Below are 21,866 nucleotides of genomic sequence, written 5' to 3' on the forward strand. Positions count from 1 at the left end.
CCTTTAAATCGTACATTATCTGAAGATGGTTTTGGAGATTATTTGTAAACATTTTATGCATAGTGAGTGAAAAATGTCATGATGTTATCATGTACTTCTAAAAACCCCAATAGAACATGGGGTAGCTAAATAGAAATTTAGCTAACTCAGTTTATTTATTGTCAATTCTGTCAAAACAGTTGAAAGTAGTAGTGTAATAAATTCTTCTCTCTCTCTCTCTTTCTCTCTCTCTCTCTCTGACAAAGAAATTTCAGGGTAGCCTATTGTGACATTCTCTCATACGATTACTGTCAATTTTAGAGAACCTATGTCACTAAAACATGAAAGTACTTGGGTGTGGACAAAGATGAAGGAAGACTTTAAAGGTTTCTGAATCCATTGGGCCAAACTTGTGGTGCTGGGAAAGCAGCTGTAGTTTTGACTTCCACTTGGATGGAATAAGAAATATTTGGCTTGAATGGCCAATTCCTTGAACTCATGGTTCTGACTATGTTTCATGGATAACATATATGAATGTGAGACTTTACAATCAGGAAAAGAGAAGTACACACATGCTGAAACAAAATTTCCTAAAACAGACTTACCTTTACTACATGGATGCATTCTGATATTTTTCTGTTTTATTCTTTCCTATTTCAATTTTTTTTTAAAGTTGGCCATGACCTATTAAAATGATTTCACAACCCATTAATTGGTTGTGAGCTGAAGTTTAAAAAATATGTGTCTATACAGAGGTTTTCGTGGGAGTGCTTGTTTGAAGGCTAGGGCCATGAAGTAATGTTTTCCTAGCAGTGGTGTTAATAAGTGTAGCCATAGTAAAACATAAAGCATTTAGTTAATTAGAATATTTACCATAATAAATACTGTGGGATTGATTTCTTTATGAATAGTGTATTTTGTCTGCTAAGATGAAGTAATTGAGTGTTTCTAATTTGCACAGACGACAATCCTTACAATACTTCTTGTTGATGTTAAATGGAGTATGGAAATAGCATTTTGTCTGTGTGTCTTGGCTGGTAACGAGCACTGTTTTTTCATCGTTAGGGTTACCAGAACAGCTGTTGATGCCCAAAGAATGTCTGAGAACACCCGTTAAATAGCGAGAAAACAAGGAATATTATAGTTTAACCCTTATCTGTTCCATGTGATTCCAGATGGCTTGGGGTACTTGATCAAATGATAGAAAAGAATGTTCTTTTTTCCCCCTTTGGTATTCATTTTTCCTTGCCATTTAGTAAACATTGCTTGAAATTTAGAACACTTTATATCTTTCTCTTTAGGTTATATCCCAGACTTGAAAACTAGGCTCTGTTTAAAAGGACAAAAATGAAAAAGCCCTGTAAATAAGCAGAACTTGTTTCAATATTAGAAACTATTGAATTAGCCTAACTAGTTTCATTTTTTAAAGTTACCCTTTTAAGGATGTGTAATTTAAGCCACACTTGCCTGTCGTTTGTGGTATGATATTTACACACCGGTGTTTTGTTCTCTCTCATTTCTAACTTGTGGGGTTAGCATCTCCTTGAAGAACACACCCTTAAATGTCTCCTAGGCTGTATTGCTTCACTGAGAGCATAAACAATTACAGCATAAAATATTACCTTTGGAGATGAAGTCATGCGTCTTTCTTAATTGCCGAACCCTTGTAATTCTGAAGGGGGTATGTTTAAGTCTGTACTCATTCACACACTTGCTAACACAAGCAAATGTGCCTATACGTATAGGAAAAACATGAATCTAAGGGTTTCTTATTTTCTGCTAATTATGCAGGGAATGTGCAGGCGCGGGGATGCCAAAGTGGGAGTCATAATGATAGATTTAGAAAGGACCTGAGAAGTGAGTGAGTACAAAATAATTTACAGTAGAGGAAGTTGGGTTCCAGAGAGGCCGGGTTTCTTCTCCTCTTTTCATCCTATCGTAATATATGGCTGCCAGAATGATCAATCTGCAACAAACTTGATATGCTTCAACTTCCTCTGGCAGCATTCCATGCTTTTAGAACAATGTTCTGATTTCTAGAGGTGACATACAAAGCCTTTTGGGATGTATTTTTTTTCCCCTATGAAGCCACTGAGGACTGCATTTTACATTCTGTGTGTATGTGTGTGTGTGTGTGTGTGTGTGTGTGTGTGTAGCCAAAAATATGTATACACATGACTTGTATTTATCTTTTGTTTTTGGTATATGTTGAATATTACAATTTTAATATAGGTTTTTCCTTTCTTAAAATGTGTATACATTTTTTTGGCCGTGTGTGTGTGTGTGTGTGTGTGTGTGTGTGTTATATATATATATATATATATATATATATACACACACATATATATATATATTCCAAATAATTGCCATGAAACAATACTTTTTCTATGCGATGTACTTAACTTTCATGCTGTTCATTATATTTCTTTTTCAAAATGCCATTTGCTACCTGCCAAACAGATTTCATGTCCCTTTCTGTGCTGCCAACTTCCTAAGGGAGGTTGGAAGCGTTTGGGGAATGTTTTGGTTGCACTAATTAGCACGCCCTGGAAACAGAGATGCCAAACACCCTAGTGAGCAAGATCATCTTGAATCATGAAGAATTATCCTGCTCAACGTGCCAGGTGTGTCTCTTCTGAGAACCAGTGCTCGCCTCATGAGTGAGACCACAGGCTGACGAGCAGCCGCTGTAGCGTGTCCTCGATCTCTCAGCACCACAGCACCATCTTGGGAAGCCCTGCTACCCCTTCACGTTCGGCTGAGCTCCCTCCCTGGCTGTGCCGCACAGATCACAGTATTTACTTGTTTAATTATGGCCTCGCCCATTGCCTCAGAACACTTCTGAGGGTAGATACTGCATCTTATTTGTCTTTGTATACCCGCTGCCCCGCACACAGACACGAACCTAATAGGGGCTTCCAGAGAGGACGAAGAGGCCTGACCCAGTGGCCCGCTGCAAGTGGTGAGCAGAGGTTGGAAAAACCAAACAGAACAAAACACTGCAGTTTTCCTGACTCAAGCCAGCGCTGTGCCTCATATTATTTGGGGGTAGAGCTGGGAAAGAGGACCTCTAGTCAAAGGATTAATTATTATTATTTTTCCCCCTCTGGGAGAAATGGGAGGAAGTCATATATATGCTTTTATTAATAAAAGGTTAACAACACAGATATTGAGGTTTAGTTTACATATGGTAAAATTTGCACTTTTTAATCACAGTTCTAAGAGTTTTGGTAAGTTCATACAACAATCATACAACCACATCAAAATCAAGACATAGAACAGTGCCATCCCTCCAGGAAGTTCTCTTGTGTCCCTTTGTAGCCAACCTTTCTCCCCGCCCAGCCTCCCAGCTGTGGGCCCCCACTGATCTGTTTTCTGTCTCTAAAAGTGTGCCTTCTCCAGAATGCCATATAAATGGAGTCCTATAATAGGTAGCTTTTTGGATCTGGCCTCTTTGACTTAGCATAAGGTGATTGAGATTCATCCTTGCTGCTCCTTGTATCAGTGGTTGGCTTCTTGTTATTATTCCGTTGTATAGGTACACCAAAGTTTCTTTATCCACCCATCAACTGAATGATATTCACGGTATTTATAGGTTTTGGTGATTATATTATTTATAAATAGCATTGCTGGCCATATGGTCATGAGCATATGTTTTATAAGAAACTGCCAGCCTTTTCCAAAGTGGTTGTACCATTTTATATCTCCCCTAGCAGTTTTTCTACATCCTCACCAGCACTTGGTGTTGTCAGCTATTATTATTTTTTCATATTTTAGCCATTCTAATAGTTCTGTGGTATCTCATTGCGATATAATTTTGTGTTTTCCTAAAGACAAATGTTGAACATCTTTTTCTGTGCTCTCTGCCATTTGTGTAATATTCTTCGGTGAAGTGTCCGTTCAAATCTTTTTGCCCATTTTACAGCCAGGTTTATGTTCTTACTGAGTTTTGAGAGTTCTTTCTATATTATAGCTACAAACCCTTTATCTAATGTGTATGCAAATATGTGCTCCCAGTCCGTTTCGTGTCATTTCCCTTAACAGTGACAATGCAGCTTTGAAAGTCTTTAATGGAAAAATTCTAAAAGGCCCTAAAATCGAGATTTTATTTCATGAGAGTAGATCGTTTTTATTTTTATTATTTTTTAAGATGTGCAGGTGGCATTTTCTCTAGCCTTTCTATGTTGTTAGGAAAATTGTATACTACTGGTAGGATGTTTAAGCACCTTAAATAGGTAATGACTTTGCAATGTGATAAGTTTTTCCTGCAGTAATTAACATTTATTTTTAAGTATTAGTGTGGTAATTGTAGCAGCTACCATGTTTTCCCGAAAATAAGACCTAGCTGGACAATCAGCTCTTATGTGTCTTTTGGAGCAAAAATTAATATAAGACCTGGTCTTATATAAGACCCAGTATTATATTATATTATATTATATTATATTATATTATATTATATTATATTATACTATATTATATATTGTATTATACCCGGTCTTACAGTAAAATAAGACCCGGTCTTATATTAATTTTTGCTCCAAAAGACGCATTATAGCTGATTGTCTGGCTAGATCTTATTTTCAGGGAAACACAGTATCCTCTTAAGGATTGCAAGTTTACAGAGAAGCAAACTTTGGATTGTTTTCTCTGGGGAGCACTGAGCCTTTGTGTGTGAAACCCCAGAGAAAATGCCAGATAGCATGGATACTATTTATCCGGCTGCCTAAAACTGTAGTAGAGAGGTTGCATGCAGCATTAGAAGGTGTCTATTGTGACATCAAGTTGGATTTTAGCAGTGCCAAAACATGTAAGGTCGGAAAAATATCTCTGGAGCAAAATCTGACTAAAATGGCATATATTCTGTTTTGGCCCCATTTCCGCAGTGTGAAGAGCATATTCTTTGTGTATATGTAGCTGTTCCAATTGTTTTCAAAATAATGCGTTTTTAAAAAGTTAATTTTAATTAAACATTGCAAGTTTCTTAAACAGTAATAACAAGTTAAAAATAGAGTGGACTGATGGATTTTATTTTTTCCCTCCAGTTTTAATGATTTACACAGTTTTTAAAACATTTTTTTTATAAAAGCAGCAATTACTCAGTGAAATCTGCTTATAGCATAATAAGTGGACATCGAAACATTAAAAACATGCTCCATTGCAGTCTTAATAAATTTAAATGTAAACGTATGAAATATTACAAACACATAAAACATAACAGTATTCCCAAGATTTAACAGATTTTAGTATTTGGCCATAATTTCTTCAGGGCACTCTTTGTTTTCTCCAAAAAATAAAACATAACAAATAGAGCTAACCCCTATGCCAATCCCATTACCATTGTTTCTTCTTTCACCCCCAAAAGTAACCACAGTCTTGAACTTAGTACATATTATTCCTATACTTGTTTTCTGTATTTTTGCTGTATTCAGGTGTATCCAAGAAAAAGCATACACTAGGATTTTGTGTCTTAAAACATAATGTAAATTTTATGTAAATACTAACAAGCTATATGCAACCTTACGCTATTTAGTTTTCTGATGGATTTTTCATAAAACAATTCTAAAAAGAACTGTGAACAGATACTTTGCTAGAAAAGTCTCACCATCCCAGCATAGTGCCTTATACATGCGTGGATAATGGATACTTTGTAAATGTTTGTTAAATGGATGACAGTATGTTTCCTTTTTTCTTGTAAAGGAAAATCCTTCATTAACCTCTTTTTCCTTTTGGCCTGGTGGCTTCCAGTAGCAAGGACGATCCCATCCGTGATGTATGGCCTGCTAAAAAACAGCACAGAGCTGGATATATTAGACTCTCATAGTTACACTTTCGTTAAAAAGGTTTTTTATTTTTCATTTTGCAAATGAAGAATCTTAGATGTCAAGAGATAAACATGTCCATAACTATGTAATTTCATATTTGTAAGAAGTATAAACCATACATAGAAGATGCAGCTGTAATGACACCCATGAAATATGACAGTGGTTATATCTGCGTATTGATATTGTGGATGGTTTTCTTTGTATATCAGGGATTTTTTTTAAAAAAAAACAGTTAACATAGGTTACATTTGTTATTATAAAAAAGTGTGGGGGGAGAAGAGATGACTTGCCCAAAAATATGAAATCGTGTCAGAAAAGAAATTCAACTCTACATGAGTTTTGACTAGAACTTTGGGATTATATGTGTGTCTATATCTACTACTTGTCGACAAGAAAGACCTTACCTTCAAATTTGTTCCACCAGAGACATTTTTCAAATTTAGTTATAGTTTTTGTTCATACTGTAGACGTCTGTTAACTGAAGATTGGCCTACAATTTTTGGTTGATTACTAATGACGCTAGAAAAGTCATTGGAATAGTATTAGCTCTAAGTCATTATCAACTTGTGTTCATTGAGTTTAAAGATGTCACCATTTTCTAGAGAACTCACTGTTCTCTAGAATATACATCTAGTTAATTGACTTTTTAAACTGCTGAGATGTAATCAACAATATGGCAGGAACAGCACAGTTTTATCTAATACCAGTAGGAAGGCTTATTCAAATTTAGATAACATTGGATCTGTCATAGTATATTTAAAACTAAATAATTCTGTGGCAAAAGGCCCAGACCTGGCAAGCACGCAGTGGCAGAGCCCACAGTGGTACACGCTTGGCCATCAGCAAACAGGTTAGGCTTGCTTAGGGAGCCTTTTATAGGGATTTTAAAAGGTACCTTGTTGAAACATGATGTTCCTGTTTACTGTCGAGATACTTTAGCATTAGTGAATTTTATGAGGGAAAAAAGATGAGAGTTTAACCACTAGGGAGATTTAGCAGTTTAAATTAAACAATTGCACCCTTTAAATTTTAATATTGAAATCAGTGACTGTTGGTGTTTGAGCGTTCACCTTTATTTTTCTAGTGGGGGTCATGTGCTTTTGTGTTTCTGATTTCTGTGTTAAAAATGTGGAAGTATTGCATTGTGTGAGTACTTGTGTGCAGATGCATTCTCTGTTCCAGTTAGTGGACCTTGGGAGACCTAACTATCAAGAAATCTGTTACAAAACAAATAAATATGTATAGAAAAGATACACTCAATCCCACTTCCCCAAGTGAAAGTTCTAGGTTGTATGTCTTGCTTTTTCACCAAACTGCTGGAGGTCATCCTGATCTTTTTGAAAATGGCTCTGGTGTTCCCTTGTCCTTTCAAAAATTTTCTAGAAGAATATAATTCTCTCTCTCTCTCTCTCTCTCTCTCTCTCTCTCTCTCTCTCTCTCTCTCTCTCTCTCTCTCTCTCTCTCTCTCCTTCACTGTCAACAATGGGGCCTCAACTTTTTTCTTTTGATCTTGAAGGGATCTTCCAGCTGAAAATCTTTGGCACTTGGAGTTCTAGAGTTTCGAGCGGTGTTTTATAGGTAGGAACAACTTCAGGTTCTAAGTCTTCTGCACCATTTAATGTTTCTCTTGTGCAAAAGGGGTTTCTTTCTTGGAAGGAAGGCCACACAGATGCTGAGTGATGGTTATCCTAGCCTTAGTCCATTCTGGGTCCACTGAATTCAGACAGCTTCCAGGATCAGCAAAAAACATGGGCGGTGATAAGATAGAATACTATTGCTTACTTAGCTTCTTATATGTGACTTGCCATTTTCTGATCTTCACAGTAGTCTACAAAGGTGTAGTTATTACTACTTCCATTTTTTCCCAAATGAGGAAAATAGGGCTCAGAAAATATGAACAGCTTGCCCAAGGTAGTGAATCCACAGGTAAACCCTGGTCTGTCTGGCTCCCAAGCCTTCCAACTACACTAGGCTACCTTCCAGTAAAAGCCATCAGTTCTCTTGAAATTACTCTTCAGAGGTGTTTATGAGTTGGTGGTGCTCTGACCTTGTATGATTTTTTGGTTTCGATGTTACATTTATTTTCTTCTTGGAATGCAGGATGGCCAATCACGGTTTTAATTCCAGATGTTTCTGGGAAGATTGTATTGCTCGTATAAATGTCAGGGCACTGATCTGGAGGTGTGTCTTCGAGCTGAAAAATTTCTGTGCAACTTTCTTGTACTTATGTATTTTAATAATTTCTATGGCTTATGAGCCTAATATATGTGTAATTATTGGCATAGCGCTTCCATCTGTAACTTGTTAGAGTTAACTCATCACTGCCAGCATCCTTTCCAAGGTTAAGCTCTCTTGCTGGTGTTGGTGACGTCAGGTCTGGAATCGGCTCTTAAGGCTGTCTGTAGGTTGTTTATCACCATTAGCCCTCATTATTTTAAATGAGTACCCACCCACTTTATACTCTGTAACCACATGTTTCCAGTGCTTCTCTGGAGATAACATCTTGTAGCATCTTTTTAACCTTATTCACAAATATTTTGTAACTGAAGTCCAGAAAGTAGGAGGGAAAAACACACATGAAGAGAGAAAGTTTAGGTGGGTGAAATTTAGAACAATTTGGAAACAAGTGTTGCTCCTGAATGTGAAGCTTTGAAACAACACTTTGCCTCATGTTTAACATATATTAGTTTGTAAATATAGAGTCCCAGTAATTGCGTTTATAGCTCACAGCAAAACTACCTGTTATGTCTTGTTACTCTGAGGGGGAAAAAATGAGAGAATTATATAGGTGTATGTGTTTTAAAGAATTGGAATGCAGAGAGTAGTGCAGTGTAAATTCTCTCTAATTATGTGTCTTTTTCTGGTGAGGCAATTCATCACATTTTGTGTTACTATGATACTCATCTGAATTCAGGTGTGCCAAACTTAGAGACAACTGTATGGAGTGCCTCCTTTTGTAAAGTAATACATTATGGTTGTCCCTCTTTCTCCTCTTATTGGAATGACTAAAGAGCACCAAAGCTGTGTGATATTTTATGGAACCACTACTTTTTCAGATTGTTAGTTTGCCTTTCAATAGGATTAAAAGTTTTGTTGTATTCTTAAGAGTGATTTTATTGGTTAAGGCCAAATGTGTTTACAGTGGGAGCGACTCAGTTTTATAATGGTGAATTGATAGTCTCTAAGTTTTGTGTTATGGTAAATTTTTCAGAAACATGCCCTTTCCATAAAATGAAGCTCGTGTATTTTCATCAGGAAGGGTGGGCCCCTGTATGAATGTGTACTGCCGAAAAAGGTGAATCATGGAAGTATATAATGTCAGGCTTGGAAGACACTCAACCAATCAGTTCAGCTCCCTCCTCTTACAGATGAGCAAAGCGAGGTCTAGGATTACACAGCAGCTACGTGGCTGTGGCAGGAGTTGAGCCTGATTTTTCTGACCCTTATTTTGGTGCCATTGCTCCAGTATCTTGAAACACTCAAGGGTTTTCCTCCCCTTCCCCACGGATAATGATAGCTGGCTGAAGTAGTATTGGGCCTGTGTTTAAAAATAATTACTTAACATATGTTAGTTTAACATATATTAGTTTGTAAATATGGAGACCCTGGAGAAGAATTTTTTCCTGGAGAATATTAATTTCGTTTTTCTTATAAGTTATCTTTAATAGAATTTGATATAAAATTCGGTCATAAGGATCATCTTAAGAAAAGTTTCACGGGGGCATCTGGTTAGCTCAGTTGGTTAGAGCACGGTGCTCTTAACACCAAGGTTGCTGGTTCGATCCCCACATGGGCCACTATGAGCTGTGCCCTCCACAACTAGATTGAAACAACTACTTGACTTGGAGCTGATGGGTCCTGGAAACACACACACACACACACACACACACACACACACACACACGAAAAGTTTCACGTTCTAGGAAATTTATATGAACTTTGATTCCTGAATTGCTAAAGCTATTTATAGTTTTTGTTTCATTTTGTTTTTTTTAATTGTCAAGCAAAATTGTTCTTTCAGAGGTTCATTGATGATTTTGCCAAGGCCTTGGGGGCAGTATACCTCCATCTTTTCAACTTGGTGGTGCAGAGCATTTGCTTTATATCTTGACTACCACTGGAGAGAAGTAACTGGGTTCAAGTGATATTTAGGAAGAGGCACAGTTAAGGTCATGGACTCTGGAGTTCCCATTTCCTGTTGTTACACTTGTTGAGTGGCCTTGGGGACATGATTTAACCTCAGTAAGCCTCAGTCTCCCCATTTGTAAACTTAAATTTTATGTGCAGTCTTATCAATCTTCTCTACATGTTAGTTACTACTTTGGTTGCTGTGTTTGTTGCTGCAGTTATTGTTATTTCCAAGCCACAGAGCTTTCCAAGTGTGCCTTTGGAAGGGCTAGTAAGAAGGGATGCAAATTCCATTTTTAAGTTTTAGTGAAAGGAAAGATGGGGAGAAGAGACTCACCTACGCTGGTATGGAAGTTGTCACCTCCTTTCAAAGAAAATTTTACCTGACTGAAGTCATGAAAATTGCAGTGTTTCTGTGGTTGGCTCATTTTTGTGTGCTTGATTTGTCTTCTGCCTTTTTATAACCAATGTGTCTAATCTGGTAAAGAGAAGGTCACAGTTGTGAATTCTTCTGGTGATTTCTAGAAAGGAGAGGCTTGAAGACTCAGCTACATACTTGAACACGAGACAAGAGGCAGAAGAACCTGAGGGAGGCAACCAACCCATTGTGGGCTGGGACTATCCTTTATGAGGCTGCTAACCTGTCTTTCATAGTGTTGGTATTGAGTGGAGAATGGAAGGAGAAAGCCAGTTCAATAGGTAGCTGCCTGGGAAGACGGCAATGGTTAATAAAGTATGTTTCAGCCGTTTAAACGACTTAGTTGTTGAGTTGCGGTATCAAGCAAGTTCTCTCTTTTCTGGGGTGTCTCTAAGGAAAACTGGAAATGGGCTGCATACCTGTCATGTATGCACTTGTCTCTAGCCTGCATCTGTTCATAGGCTAAAAATGAAATCCACTTACAACTATTACCTGGAGGACTTTTATATGTTTTGCAGAAAATGTGACTGGGATACAGCTAGGACCTGTTTTATTGTTCCTGACAGTGGCATAAGAAGCCACTCTTACCAGCAATTTTTTTTTTCTTTTTAAAAATGAAATTCTGGGGTATTTCTTTATTTTTATCAGGTACAACACTTTGAATACAGAGCACTGGGAAACCACACTGACCCACTCATTGCAGACAGTTTTTGTAGACATTTTTCCCAAGGAAAACGCAGGAGCTGGGTACTTTTCTGAGTTATGGGACATCATTTATAATAAAAGATTTAACTTTTCTTTGTTTTCTGCATTCTGAAGCCAAATTATGACTATTCCTATGTCTGTCTGTCGTCTATGCTCATTTTTCTTGTTTCTTTACAAAGTCTCCGCATCTAATTATTTTTCTGTTGAATTAAGTGCTTTAAGTCTAATAACACTTAGTTAACGATCTTCTTTATGTTTTCCAGGGATATCAGTATGAACAACATTACTCAATTGCCAAAAGACGCATTTAAGAACTTCCCTTTTCTGGAGGAGCTGTAAGTATCACTTTGACAAATGTTGTTTGTTTGTTTGTTTTTCTCTTTAGAAACTCTTATGACCAATCATTTAATATTTCTGGTTAGGGGGACATATGGATAGCTTCAGTGGGCTTTATGCAAATGAAATCATGTTTTTTGGGGGAGGAAACAAATTTGATTTTTTAAGCAGTGTCATTGCTGAAGTTATTTTTGAAAGCAAGCACTAAAAATGCTACTTCCATAAGACTTTTTTTTTCTGCAATTATAACCATGGGTGCTGAAGTGACACAAGTTAATTATACTGTGATCCCTAGACAACAAGGCTGCTGTGTAATTACCATTGTTGTCAGAGGAGTTGCTGTATGGGTAACACAACCATAAAAAATAATACAAGGCATGTCTCAGTCATGATACAGCAGACAATATCAGCGCCAGCAAACAGAAAAGTGAGTGTAGGTCCCTTCAGACATTTGCGGATGACTTTTGCAGATGAGGTGAAGGCAAGGAACATCTTGTGGGTCGCTAAGACCACCTATAACTTGAAGACTGTTTCTGAACTTGTCAGCTGCTTATCACATTTCCAGCTTAACAGTTGACGTTGTGGAGAATTTCTTTCCACTTGTTTTCACCTCCATTGTGTTTTGCGAAGTTCATAGTTAAAACTAGGCACTTTTAGATTTTTAAGGAATTGGGAAGTGTGTGTGTGTGTGTGTGTGTGTGTGTATGAAGAATCCAGGTGAAAAAAGGAAAATTAGACTCGAATCAAGTTAAATATAGACGTTTAATGACCAAGCTAATTGATTATGTAGCACTATGTGGAGGTAAGAAGTGTACAGTCTGATACGAAGAACATCAAAGAGACGTAGCCCTGAAGGAATCTAAATTCAGATTACAGAGTGAGTCCTACAGCCCAGCTGTTGAGTATTAGATGCAAGTCTGTGAATGTCTCCTGCCTCAGCTCGGCCCCTCCCCTAGCGCGGTCACTGGAATCACATATAAGACAGGCAGGTTGTGCTCCCTGCTTTTGCTGGAGTATTGAAATAGCAGCTAAGGATTTAATAAAGTGAAGGAGAAAGTTTTCTTCCCACACTACTTAGTTGAACATAATGTTCCCACAGCAAAAACTGAGCAGAGAGTATTTGCCACTTCCAAGCTTGTGAACTGGATCAAGTTACTTGAGTTCCCTCTACTCAGTTTCTTTGTCTATTAGGTGCAGATAGCAACAGCCCCTCCCGCGTAGCATTGTGGTGAAGACAGAATGAATTAATAGATGTTAACTGCTTAGGACAGTGCATGAAACAGAGAGTGTGTTATGCAAATGCTAGCTAGTATTTATGTTAAAAGTGCCTAAGAAAAAAAAACCCACTGAAATGTATAAACAATATTATCTTTGGGTAAAAGGATTAGATGCATGTTTTATTTTATTTAGGCCTGTGTGTGTGTGTGTGTGGTTTTCTTTTCTTTCTTTCTTTTTTTTTTGGGGGGGGGAGGAACATTGATTATTGTGTAATAAATAGTTATTTATTTTTAAAATTTAAATTGAATTTGAAATGAGTGAACTATGTATTTACTTGAAAGCCGACTCCTCACCGCTCGTAATCAAGCTTTACGATGCCTTACTGATTCCTTTTTATTTCACATACAGTTTTAGATTTAGGATTAGTCTCCCTTTACAGAAGTAATTATGCAATGAAAGGATGTTAACAAGTGGCTGTTCAGCTATTGTATAACCACTGTGGGACAGGTGACGTACCAAATAGGAAACGGAGAAGCTCTCCTTTCTTTGGGTGGGGCGATTGTGTATAGACCATCTTTGCTCATGCCTTTGATTGCCAGCTCCACTCTGAGAAATTTTGTAGGGAACACCGGTATGTGGAGTCAAAACCTGCTTAATCTCTGCTTTGTGCAGTTCACATCTTGGATTTCTTAAAATCTCAAATGACCAAGCATATGTCAAGCTCATGATTTCTGTCAGCCGAGACTTTTAATTGGAACCAAATTGAATTTGACCACTAGTTCTTTGTAGTTAGGTCATGTTCTCTCCGTATTCTGCTGCCGCAGTGATGGAAGCCCATCAAATCCATTCAGTACACCTTCTCCAAATATTGTGTGGGATTTCAATATTGTGTTCAGTGTGGAGAGAGCTCATTGTTAATTTTAACGAATAGTTCAGAGTAGTGTTTCATACTCTGGGAATACTTCAGGCATTCAAGGGAATTTTTTTCCATGTTAATATAAACATGGTAAAAAGCCCATGTTTTTTCTTTACAAAACAGTGTAGTTGATTTTGACATTCCAAAATGAGGCTGCCGTGACTATTGTAATATTTCATAAACAGCGTAACCATTAGTCAAGAAGTCATCTGGAAGTCATTTAAGAGTGATTGTGAAGCTGAAGTGCCCTGAGTAGAAGTGATTTACTGAGGGTTTTTTCCCCCCATGATACTTAATGAAGTGCACTTCACAAGATGTGACCAGTTCGGCCAAATTTTATATGATGATCCAGAATCCTTGGAGTAGTGGGTGAAATCACTTCCCAACCATACTTAAACAGTGTTTATAGAGATTTACAAGTTCGCTTATTCGTTCAACACATACAGAATCCTGCTGTATGCCAAATCCTGTGGTGGGTGCCAGGGATACAGAGACTAGTAAGGATGGTCTTTGCCCTTGGAGGTGACAGTCTGTCTAGAGTTTTGGTGTCCAGTGCCATAGCTACTTGCCACAGGTGGTTATTTAAATTTAGGTTTAAAATAATTAACATGAGGGGCCTGGCCCAGTGGCTCAGGTGGTTGGAGCTCCATGGTTCTAACTCCAAAGGCTGCCAGTTTGATTCCCACATGGGCCAGTGGGCTCTCAACCACAAGGTTGCCAGTTCAACTCCTTGAGTCCCGCAAGGGATGGTGGGCTCCGCCCCCTGCAACTAAAGATTGAACAGGACATCTTGAACTGAGCTGCCGATGAGCTCCCGGATGGCTCAGTTGGTTGGAATGTATCCTCTCAACCACAAGGTTGCCGATTCGACTCCCACAAGGCATGGTGGGCTGTGCCCCCTGCAACTAGCTACGGCAACTGGACCTGGGGCTTAGCTGCGCCCTCCACAACTAAGATTGAAAGGACAACAACTTGACTTGGAAAAAAGTTCTGGAAGTACACACTGTTCCCCAATAAAGTCCTGTTCCCCTTCCCCAATAAAGTCTTTAAAAAGAAAGAAAGAAAGAAGTCTTTAAAAAAATAAATAAATAATTAACATGAAAGAAAATTTAAAATCCTGTTCCCATCATGGAACTAGCCATCTTTTAAGTGCCCAATAGCCACCTGTGGCTAGCGGCTATTGTATTGAACTTTTCCAATTCTGCAGAAAGTTCAATTGGACAATATAGGAAGAGCTAGAACCAACACTTGATGCAGCAGTGGTGGATGGAGACTGTCATAGAAACGTGTGCAGGGTCAGTGGAAGCCCAAAGCCATATGTGTACTTGAGACGGTAGGGTTTGAGAAAGGCTTCCCGGAACAGCTTCAGCTGAGTCTTGAAGGGCGTAAGGGAGTTAGGCAGTGTGGGGACAGAGCCAGGAGTGCAGTTTCCAGGCTCTCGGCCTCACGTGGAAAGGTGCTGCCTCAGGTAGTAAATGGCCATCAGCTGTGGCTAGTTGGCCGTCAGCTGTAACCAGTGAGCCATTGGCCACTAATATAAGTGCTGTGGCTACACTACCAAAAAATGGGGCCTAGCAAGAAGATGGTGGCTGGCAAGTGCGGAGTGTGGATTGCAGATTGCAGTTAGACAAGTGAGGTGGGTTGGCAGAGACAAGTGGAGACAAGTGGACAGCGGGCTGCGGACAGTGTGACTCCTGCTTCCTGTGTCTTCAACCCAACCTCCAGTGAGAATATAGTGGTGTGACTCCCCTATCTGTGGTTCCGTGGGTGTTCCTGTTTGGCCTCACCATGTCCTCTGTTCTTATGTGGGGAGCGGGACCAGAGAGCCCTCATGAAACACTGCATGACAATGGGTAATACGGGTGCTCCGGGAAGAAACTGGCATGTGCAAAGACACAGCGATAGACATGTCAGAAGTATGAGAACATCATAAAAGGTGGTTAGTTATTCCTATTGAAACACAGAGAAATGTGAAATATTAAAAGAGAGAAATGTCAGGAGATGAGGCCAGATCATGAAGGGGCATTTTAAACTAAGGAGTTCAGACTTTATCCTGAAGGAGTTGATTGGATTTAAGGGTGAGTAATAGGGACGATACTAAAGATATTTGCTCTGAATGATTGGGTGCCATTCACTGGGACTGGGAATCCAGAGAGCCAAACGGTTTTATAAAGATAATGATGGTAGATGGCATGCATACAGAGCTGTCCATTGTGTAAAAGTTCATTCTTCTAACTGTGAGGAGAGGAAGCAGTTTTACAAAAGCAGAAGCCAAGCTGAAGAGGGTAAGTTCCTCATTCAAGCTCACGTACCTGGTGTGTAGTTTTGCTGGGACTTGAAGTCAGATCTCCAGAGCCCTGTTCTTTCTGAAACACTATGAATGATGCATATGTATTCTCAGGGAAATACTTCATCCAACTACTTCAATGAAATGTACTTTATATACTACTGTTGCCAGTTATTTTATTTTCATATCTAAACTACTTTTGAAAGTTTTATACTTCATAAACATCATAAGCCCCCCTCTCTGGGGATACAAAAACATAGGTTCTGGTTCTAAATTCAATACATACAAAGTCTGAACTCTTTCGACAGTCTCTTGACTTTTGCACCTCAGTTTTCTGCTCTTTAAAATGGGACTCCTGGTAGTATTATGAAGGGAAAAATGGAATAAATTTTGTAAAAGTGCTTTGTGAACATAATGTGCTATGTTCAAATGAGTAAGGTATATTCTACTACTCCTCTTAAACATTGCAGTCTTTCTTTTTCTTGAGTGTTTGGGGGAGAGATTGTTGTGTTTGGGGATGGAAGGTGGAGTGAGCCAATACAGGTTTCTGTTAATGATGTAAAAGGAAAGTCAGAGTTCTTGGAAAACATTTATTTAGCATTGATAGGATCTATTGTCTGATGTGACCCTGCCACAACTATTTCCGGCTCTCCATGAGACCTGTTCGGGGCATTAACCATTCAGGGAATGGCTGAAATGTGGAGTTGTGAAATCAATTTAATTAGAAAACAGCAGAGGGTGTGTCCAACTACTTTTCCATAGGTGACCAAGAAAAATCCGTGGATGCTTTGAGCTTAGATGTTGCAAAAGCTGTAGAAACCATTGTCAATTTGGGCACTTGTACAGTTACTGCTTAATACGTAAGACAAAGATAATTCCATTTGTTTCAAAATATGCTTTGGCTTTGGAACTCTTCACAATGCTAAAGTGAAACTTAGGTCTCTGAGTACTAATTCAAGATCACTCTTCATTTTTGTTTTGTTTTTAACCTATAGGACAATTAATTATAAATGGAGGCATTATTTTATAAAGGAGGACAGGGAGATTTCAAATGAAATACAAAGAGTGGGTCAAAACTAAATAGTTTAATTCTATGTAAATACTGGCCAGTATATGTATATATGCGTGTGTGTGTGTGTGTGTGTGTGTGTATAAATTCAGACTTACAAAATGTTATAGGCATAAAGAATCTTTGCACATACCATTCACTCAGGTTCCCCAAATGTTAACGATCTTTGTCTCTCTCTCTACACACACATATACACACTATATAAAATGTAAAATATATGTAGATTTTTTTTCAAACTATTTGAGAGTAAATTGCAGTCAAAATGCCCTTTTACCTCTAAATGCTATATTGTTTATTCGAAAAACACAAGGATATTTACTTAAATAATTGCAATACAGTTGTCAAACTCAGAAAACTAGCATTGATATATATTATCATCTGTCTGTAATTTTTATTCAAGTTTAACAGCTGTTCCACTAATGTTCTTTATAGCAAAAGAAACAAATTTCTGGTTCAGGATACAAACTAGAACCACAAATTGCACCAGGTTACTGTGTCTTGATAATTTGTTTTCAATTTCTAAAACTTTTTTTATAGTCTCTGTCTGAGTTCATGCATATAATTAAAATCGGTCAAGTCTAGCAAAGGGACCCTCTTAGGGTGCAATAGACATAAGAATGGCAGCCAACAGTCATTGTCAGTTTGTTACGTGCTAAAAATGTAATACACCACGTGATTTAATGCTCACAAAGCCCCATCCCTGTGAGGCACATAGAATTTATTATCACCTCAATTTACAGATAAGGACATGGAGGCTTTAGAGAGGTGAAAAACTCACTGTGCCATGTAATAAGTAGCAGAGCCAGGATTTGAATCTATGTTGATCTGATTCAAGTCTTTCTTCTTAATTTCTAATATCCTCGAAAGGCACAGGATGGGAAGGAAGCTTACGAGACCATCCCTTCACTATCACCTACAGCTTTAAGTATGTTCATAGCTAAACACCATCCAAGGTGATTGGTTGTCTGCTCAACGTTTCCTTTAGTCAATTCATTGAATAAACATTTTATTAACAAGGAGTTCTTTGTCAAATGAGATTTTCTCGTCTAGCCATAGCATTTATAGATGAGACCATCAAGGGCCAGGACGAGATGAGTGGCTGCCCACAGTACCCCAGTGAGTGTGTAAGTGAGCCAGAAGTAGACCTACATAGTTCAGTGCCATTTCCACTATCTCCTGTCAGCTTTTATATCTGAGATGTGTAAGTGGTCTCAAATACTCTTACCAGGTTGTTTCGAGCTGTTGAAAGTAGCTATTATTCTCTTCTAATACAAGGAATTTCCTTTGCTTTGAAACTAAAGTTTGACTTGCTTAACACTCCTTTGAGGAAGGCTCTCAGATAAGCTCTGTCAACTGCAGTAATTTCCCAGAAAAAGCGAAAGAGTTCCTCATTGCTCCGGTGATATTTGACAGTTAAAAATATTATATTCTTGGAAGCATTCTTGGGTTCCACTTTATAGCGCTTGGGTAGGAGGGCTTGGTAGCAAAGATCACTGCCCAGACTGACTGACTGGGAAGTATGTGGTGAGCTCACAGAGGAGTATTACTTGTATGATTCAAACATTTTTTATGTGTCCTTTGGGGGAATTCTCAGATTAGGGAATCTGAGAATGGGTGAAAGGGTGAAAAGAGAGAAATGGGAAGGAACCTTGTACTAACTGGACCTACTATGTAGGCCCTCCTAGAGCAAACATGATTTTGTTTTCACTCATAATAGTCTGTGAGCTATATTAGTTTCCGTTTTGCTGATGAGGAGGCTGAGGTTTTCCTCAGAGAGGTTAAGTAACTTTTCCAAGGTCTCATAGCTTGTTATAGTAACGGACCTGGTTTCAATACCAGGTCTGACTTTGTTCCTGTAGATGTGGAGAGGATGAAGAAAGACTTATTAGACAATTAATTCAACAAAATTTTGTTTGGTAAAACACCATGTTCAATGCTGAATTAAATGGGATTCATGTCTTCACGAGAGATGAACAGTGTACTGGATGGAGTTATGGGCGTTCAAAGGAGAAGAGAAATAACTTCTTGCAAGACAGATTAAGGAAGACCTCATCAAAGAGTTGGCATTTCTGGAGAGCCTGGAGGAGGGCTAGGAGGAGTTATTCATGAGGATCTGAGGAAAAAGGAGCATTAGCAAAGATACGGAGACAGACTGGGATAGGTAGTAGGGATGATGGGGTGTTTGGTTTGATTGTAATGCTGAATTCCTGAAAAGAAGTTACGGGAAAGCAACTAGAAAGGAGTTTAGGGCTGGACTGAGGGCCTTTCTGGGCGGACTAACAAGGGGTTTCACGTTTTGAGACGCTGCTGAAGGTCATCGAGCTAGGAAGTGACTCGATCACATGTGACCTGCAATCAGTGTCATCTCATCGCGGAGCATAGCATGTGTGGGATTGAGAGAGTGCAGGGAGACAAATGAAGACGCTCGTGGCAGTGGTGCAGGGGGAAATGATGAGAATCTGGACTGCGGCAGACGAGAGGCGGGGACAGGGAGGAGGAAACGGATACGAAAGATGCTGTGGAAATAGAATCAAGAGAATGTCTCAGCTGGGATGACGGGGTGTCAGTGATAACACTTAATTTTAAGATTACCAGGAGTCTGATGGTGCTTTGACAGAATTAAAGGCAGTACAGAAAGAGAAATTGTTTCAGAAGAGATTACATGCCGTTTTGCATGCACATGTTGACTCTAGGTGGGGTATGGGTGGGTGGGATCTGGAAACACAGGTGGAGAGTCGAGAATAGAGGATCATGAGTATAGATTTGGGAGTCTTTTCTTTTGAGGTGATTACTGGAAACATGAAATTGAAAAAGCTTGCCAAGGAAGAGAGGGTAGATGAAAAGGGAAGGAGGCCAAAGACAACTCCTTGGGAAACACTTGAATTAGGGTGTGGGAAGAAGACCAAGTGCCAGAGGAGCAGGAGAATTAGGGCAGAACTATGCCCCAGGAGCTGTGGGAGGAGAGGTTTTTCACAAGAAATGAAGAATCAGCATTCACATACTGGAGAAAGGGGCCCATGGCCAGATATCGAAAAGGCCTGGAATTTTAGTTTTTTAAGAATCATTTCAGTAGGGTTGTCAGAGTGGCTTTGGGGAAAGAAGTTCATCAAGGAACAGGCATTTGGGGACTGCTAGTAGGTGGTTTCTGGCTTTTGGAGAGTAGATAAAGCTTGGGGTATGTAGTGAATTTGACAGGAGTCCACAGGGTTTAAGAGACAGAAACCCAGCTGAAGCATAATAGAGGATTTATTGTTTCATGTACAACTAGAAAGTCCAGAGGTGGGGTTGGCTTCAGATGGTACTGGGTCTCAGGATTTAAAAATTATGGGAGTTTTCTTCTGTTCTCCATTTCTGAACTTTGATCATCTGTTTTGTGTTTTGGCTTCATTCTTTCCTGTTGCAAATAGCTTGTCTCCGTGGAGTGGGAAGTACAACCTTTGGTAGCCCCAAGCACATCTTTGCATCTGGAGGTCCAAAATCTCAAGTCTTCCTCCCTGCTTTCAGCTGAAAACTCCTACGAGGGTTCTGATTGGCCAGACTTGTCCCGTGTGTCTGTCTATCCTGGAGCCCGTCACTCTACTTGGTTAAGGATGATATGGCCCAAACTGGGTCATATACTCATCCCCACTAGGACTACTTGGAGTGGAAATAGTGTTCCTCCCAAAGGAAACAGAAGAGGGAAGGAAGACATGCTTGGGAGAAAGAAGTAGTTATCACAGCCCACTAGAATCTAGTGACTAGACATGCTGTTAGAAATACTTGTTTAACTGGGTCAATCTGAAATGAATAAACGATTGCTGAAGAATAGAAAGGTCCCAGTGAAAGTCTAGGTAATTTAAATTTAGAGTAGACCCAAAGGGCTCTGTAACTTTGTCTTATAGTGCTCAGTGGTCTAGAAGTAGAGGTGATAGAAGATGTGATGTGCTCAGAATTTGGGTTAGAACAGTCAGGATTTCAAAGGGGCTAGGGGTAATCAAGCAGGAGAACCCAGCAATCCAGGTTAAAGTGTTTGACATGGGATCAGAAAGTGTAGAGAGGCAAATGAAACCACAGTTTGCTGGCTCATTTATTTTCATCAAAGCCAATGATTTGTTCTTTGACTAAAAATAGTAGGGACTACAAGTACATGAAAACGTATTTGATTTTCTACTGGCATGTTTGAATTTTCCAGCAAGGAAATAGCCTAAGTCGTTTCTTTCGTATTGTTCACTCTAAGTGAAGCCATGCTTATTTGACACAATGTTATATGCTTTAACAGAACCTTTAACTCAGAATTTGTTCATTATTTCTCCTGTTCACTCCCTATTTGTACTGTATGTATACATCAAAGAAGATTATGTTGGAACTGCTAGGTATATTTGTATTACAGACAAATTGTTTTTTAAGAAAATGATCATAAAATTAATGGGTACTCAATTTTAAAACTCTGGACTCTTAGAAAGATAGAGAAGAGAAGAAAAATAATCACCTATTATCTCACCACTGAGATACCCATGGTTAATATTTTGTATATCTGTCCGGACTTTCCTGAACATATGCAATTTCTTTTTTAAAATGGAATTTTACTATATAGATTATTTATGCTATACTTATCATTTTGCATATTATACTGTTTCCATATTAATAGATCTAGTTTTTGCATTCAATTAATGAATATGTAGTATTTCATCATTTGGATTCTTCCCATTCTATGTAACCAATCTCATACTAATCAAGTGTTTCTTTACTCTGTGTCATTATAAGTAGCAATTTTAGAAACATTCTTATTCTACCTGTGTTTGTGTACTTAATGCACTCTTTGTGCTGTTTTTACCAGTCTGATGTGTAATTTTTCTAAAGCCTCATATCAGGATTAGATTTGACTGTATGTAATAGATAACTCAAAATAATAGTGGATTAAACTCTCTCTCTCTCTCTCTCTCTCTGTCTTTCTCTCTCTCTCTCTCTCTCTCTCTCTCTCTCTCTCTCTCTCTCTCACACACACACAC

At 38.7% G+C, this 21,866-nt stretch overlaps 1 protein-coding gene across 2 annotated transcripts in view; it reads left to right on the forward strand.

Annotated features, from left to right (window-relative positions):
* The window catches only part of LGR4 (leucine rich repeat containing G protein-coupled receptor 4), a 96,232-nt gene that overhangs the window by 37,874 nt on the left and 36,492 nt on the right, over positions 1-21,866 (forward strand). For both annotated transcript variants that reach the window (XM_081062563.1, XM_081062564.1), the window contains exon 2: positions 11,316-11,387. In XM_081062563.1, the coding sequence (XP_080918689.1) occupies positions 11,316-11,387 (72 nt within the window). The remainder of the gene's footprint in view (positions 1-11,315; positions 11,388-21,866) is intronic.

Source organism: Rhinolophus hipposideros, assembly GCF_964194185.1.
Source record: "Rhinolophus hipposideros genome assembly, chromosome: 10".
NCBI classification, from domain to species: Eukaryota; Metazoa; Chordata; class Mammalia; order Chiroptera; family Rhinolophidae; genus Rhinolophus; species Rhinolophus hipposideros.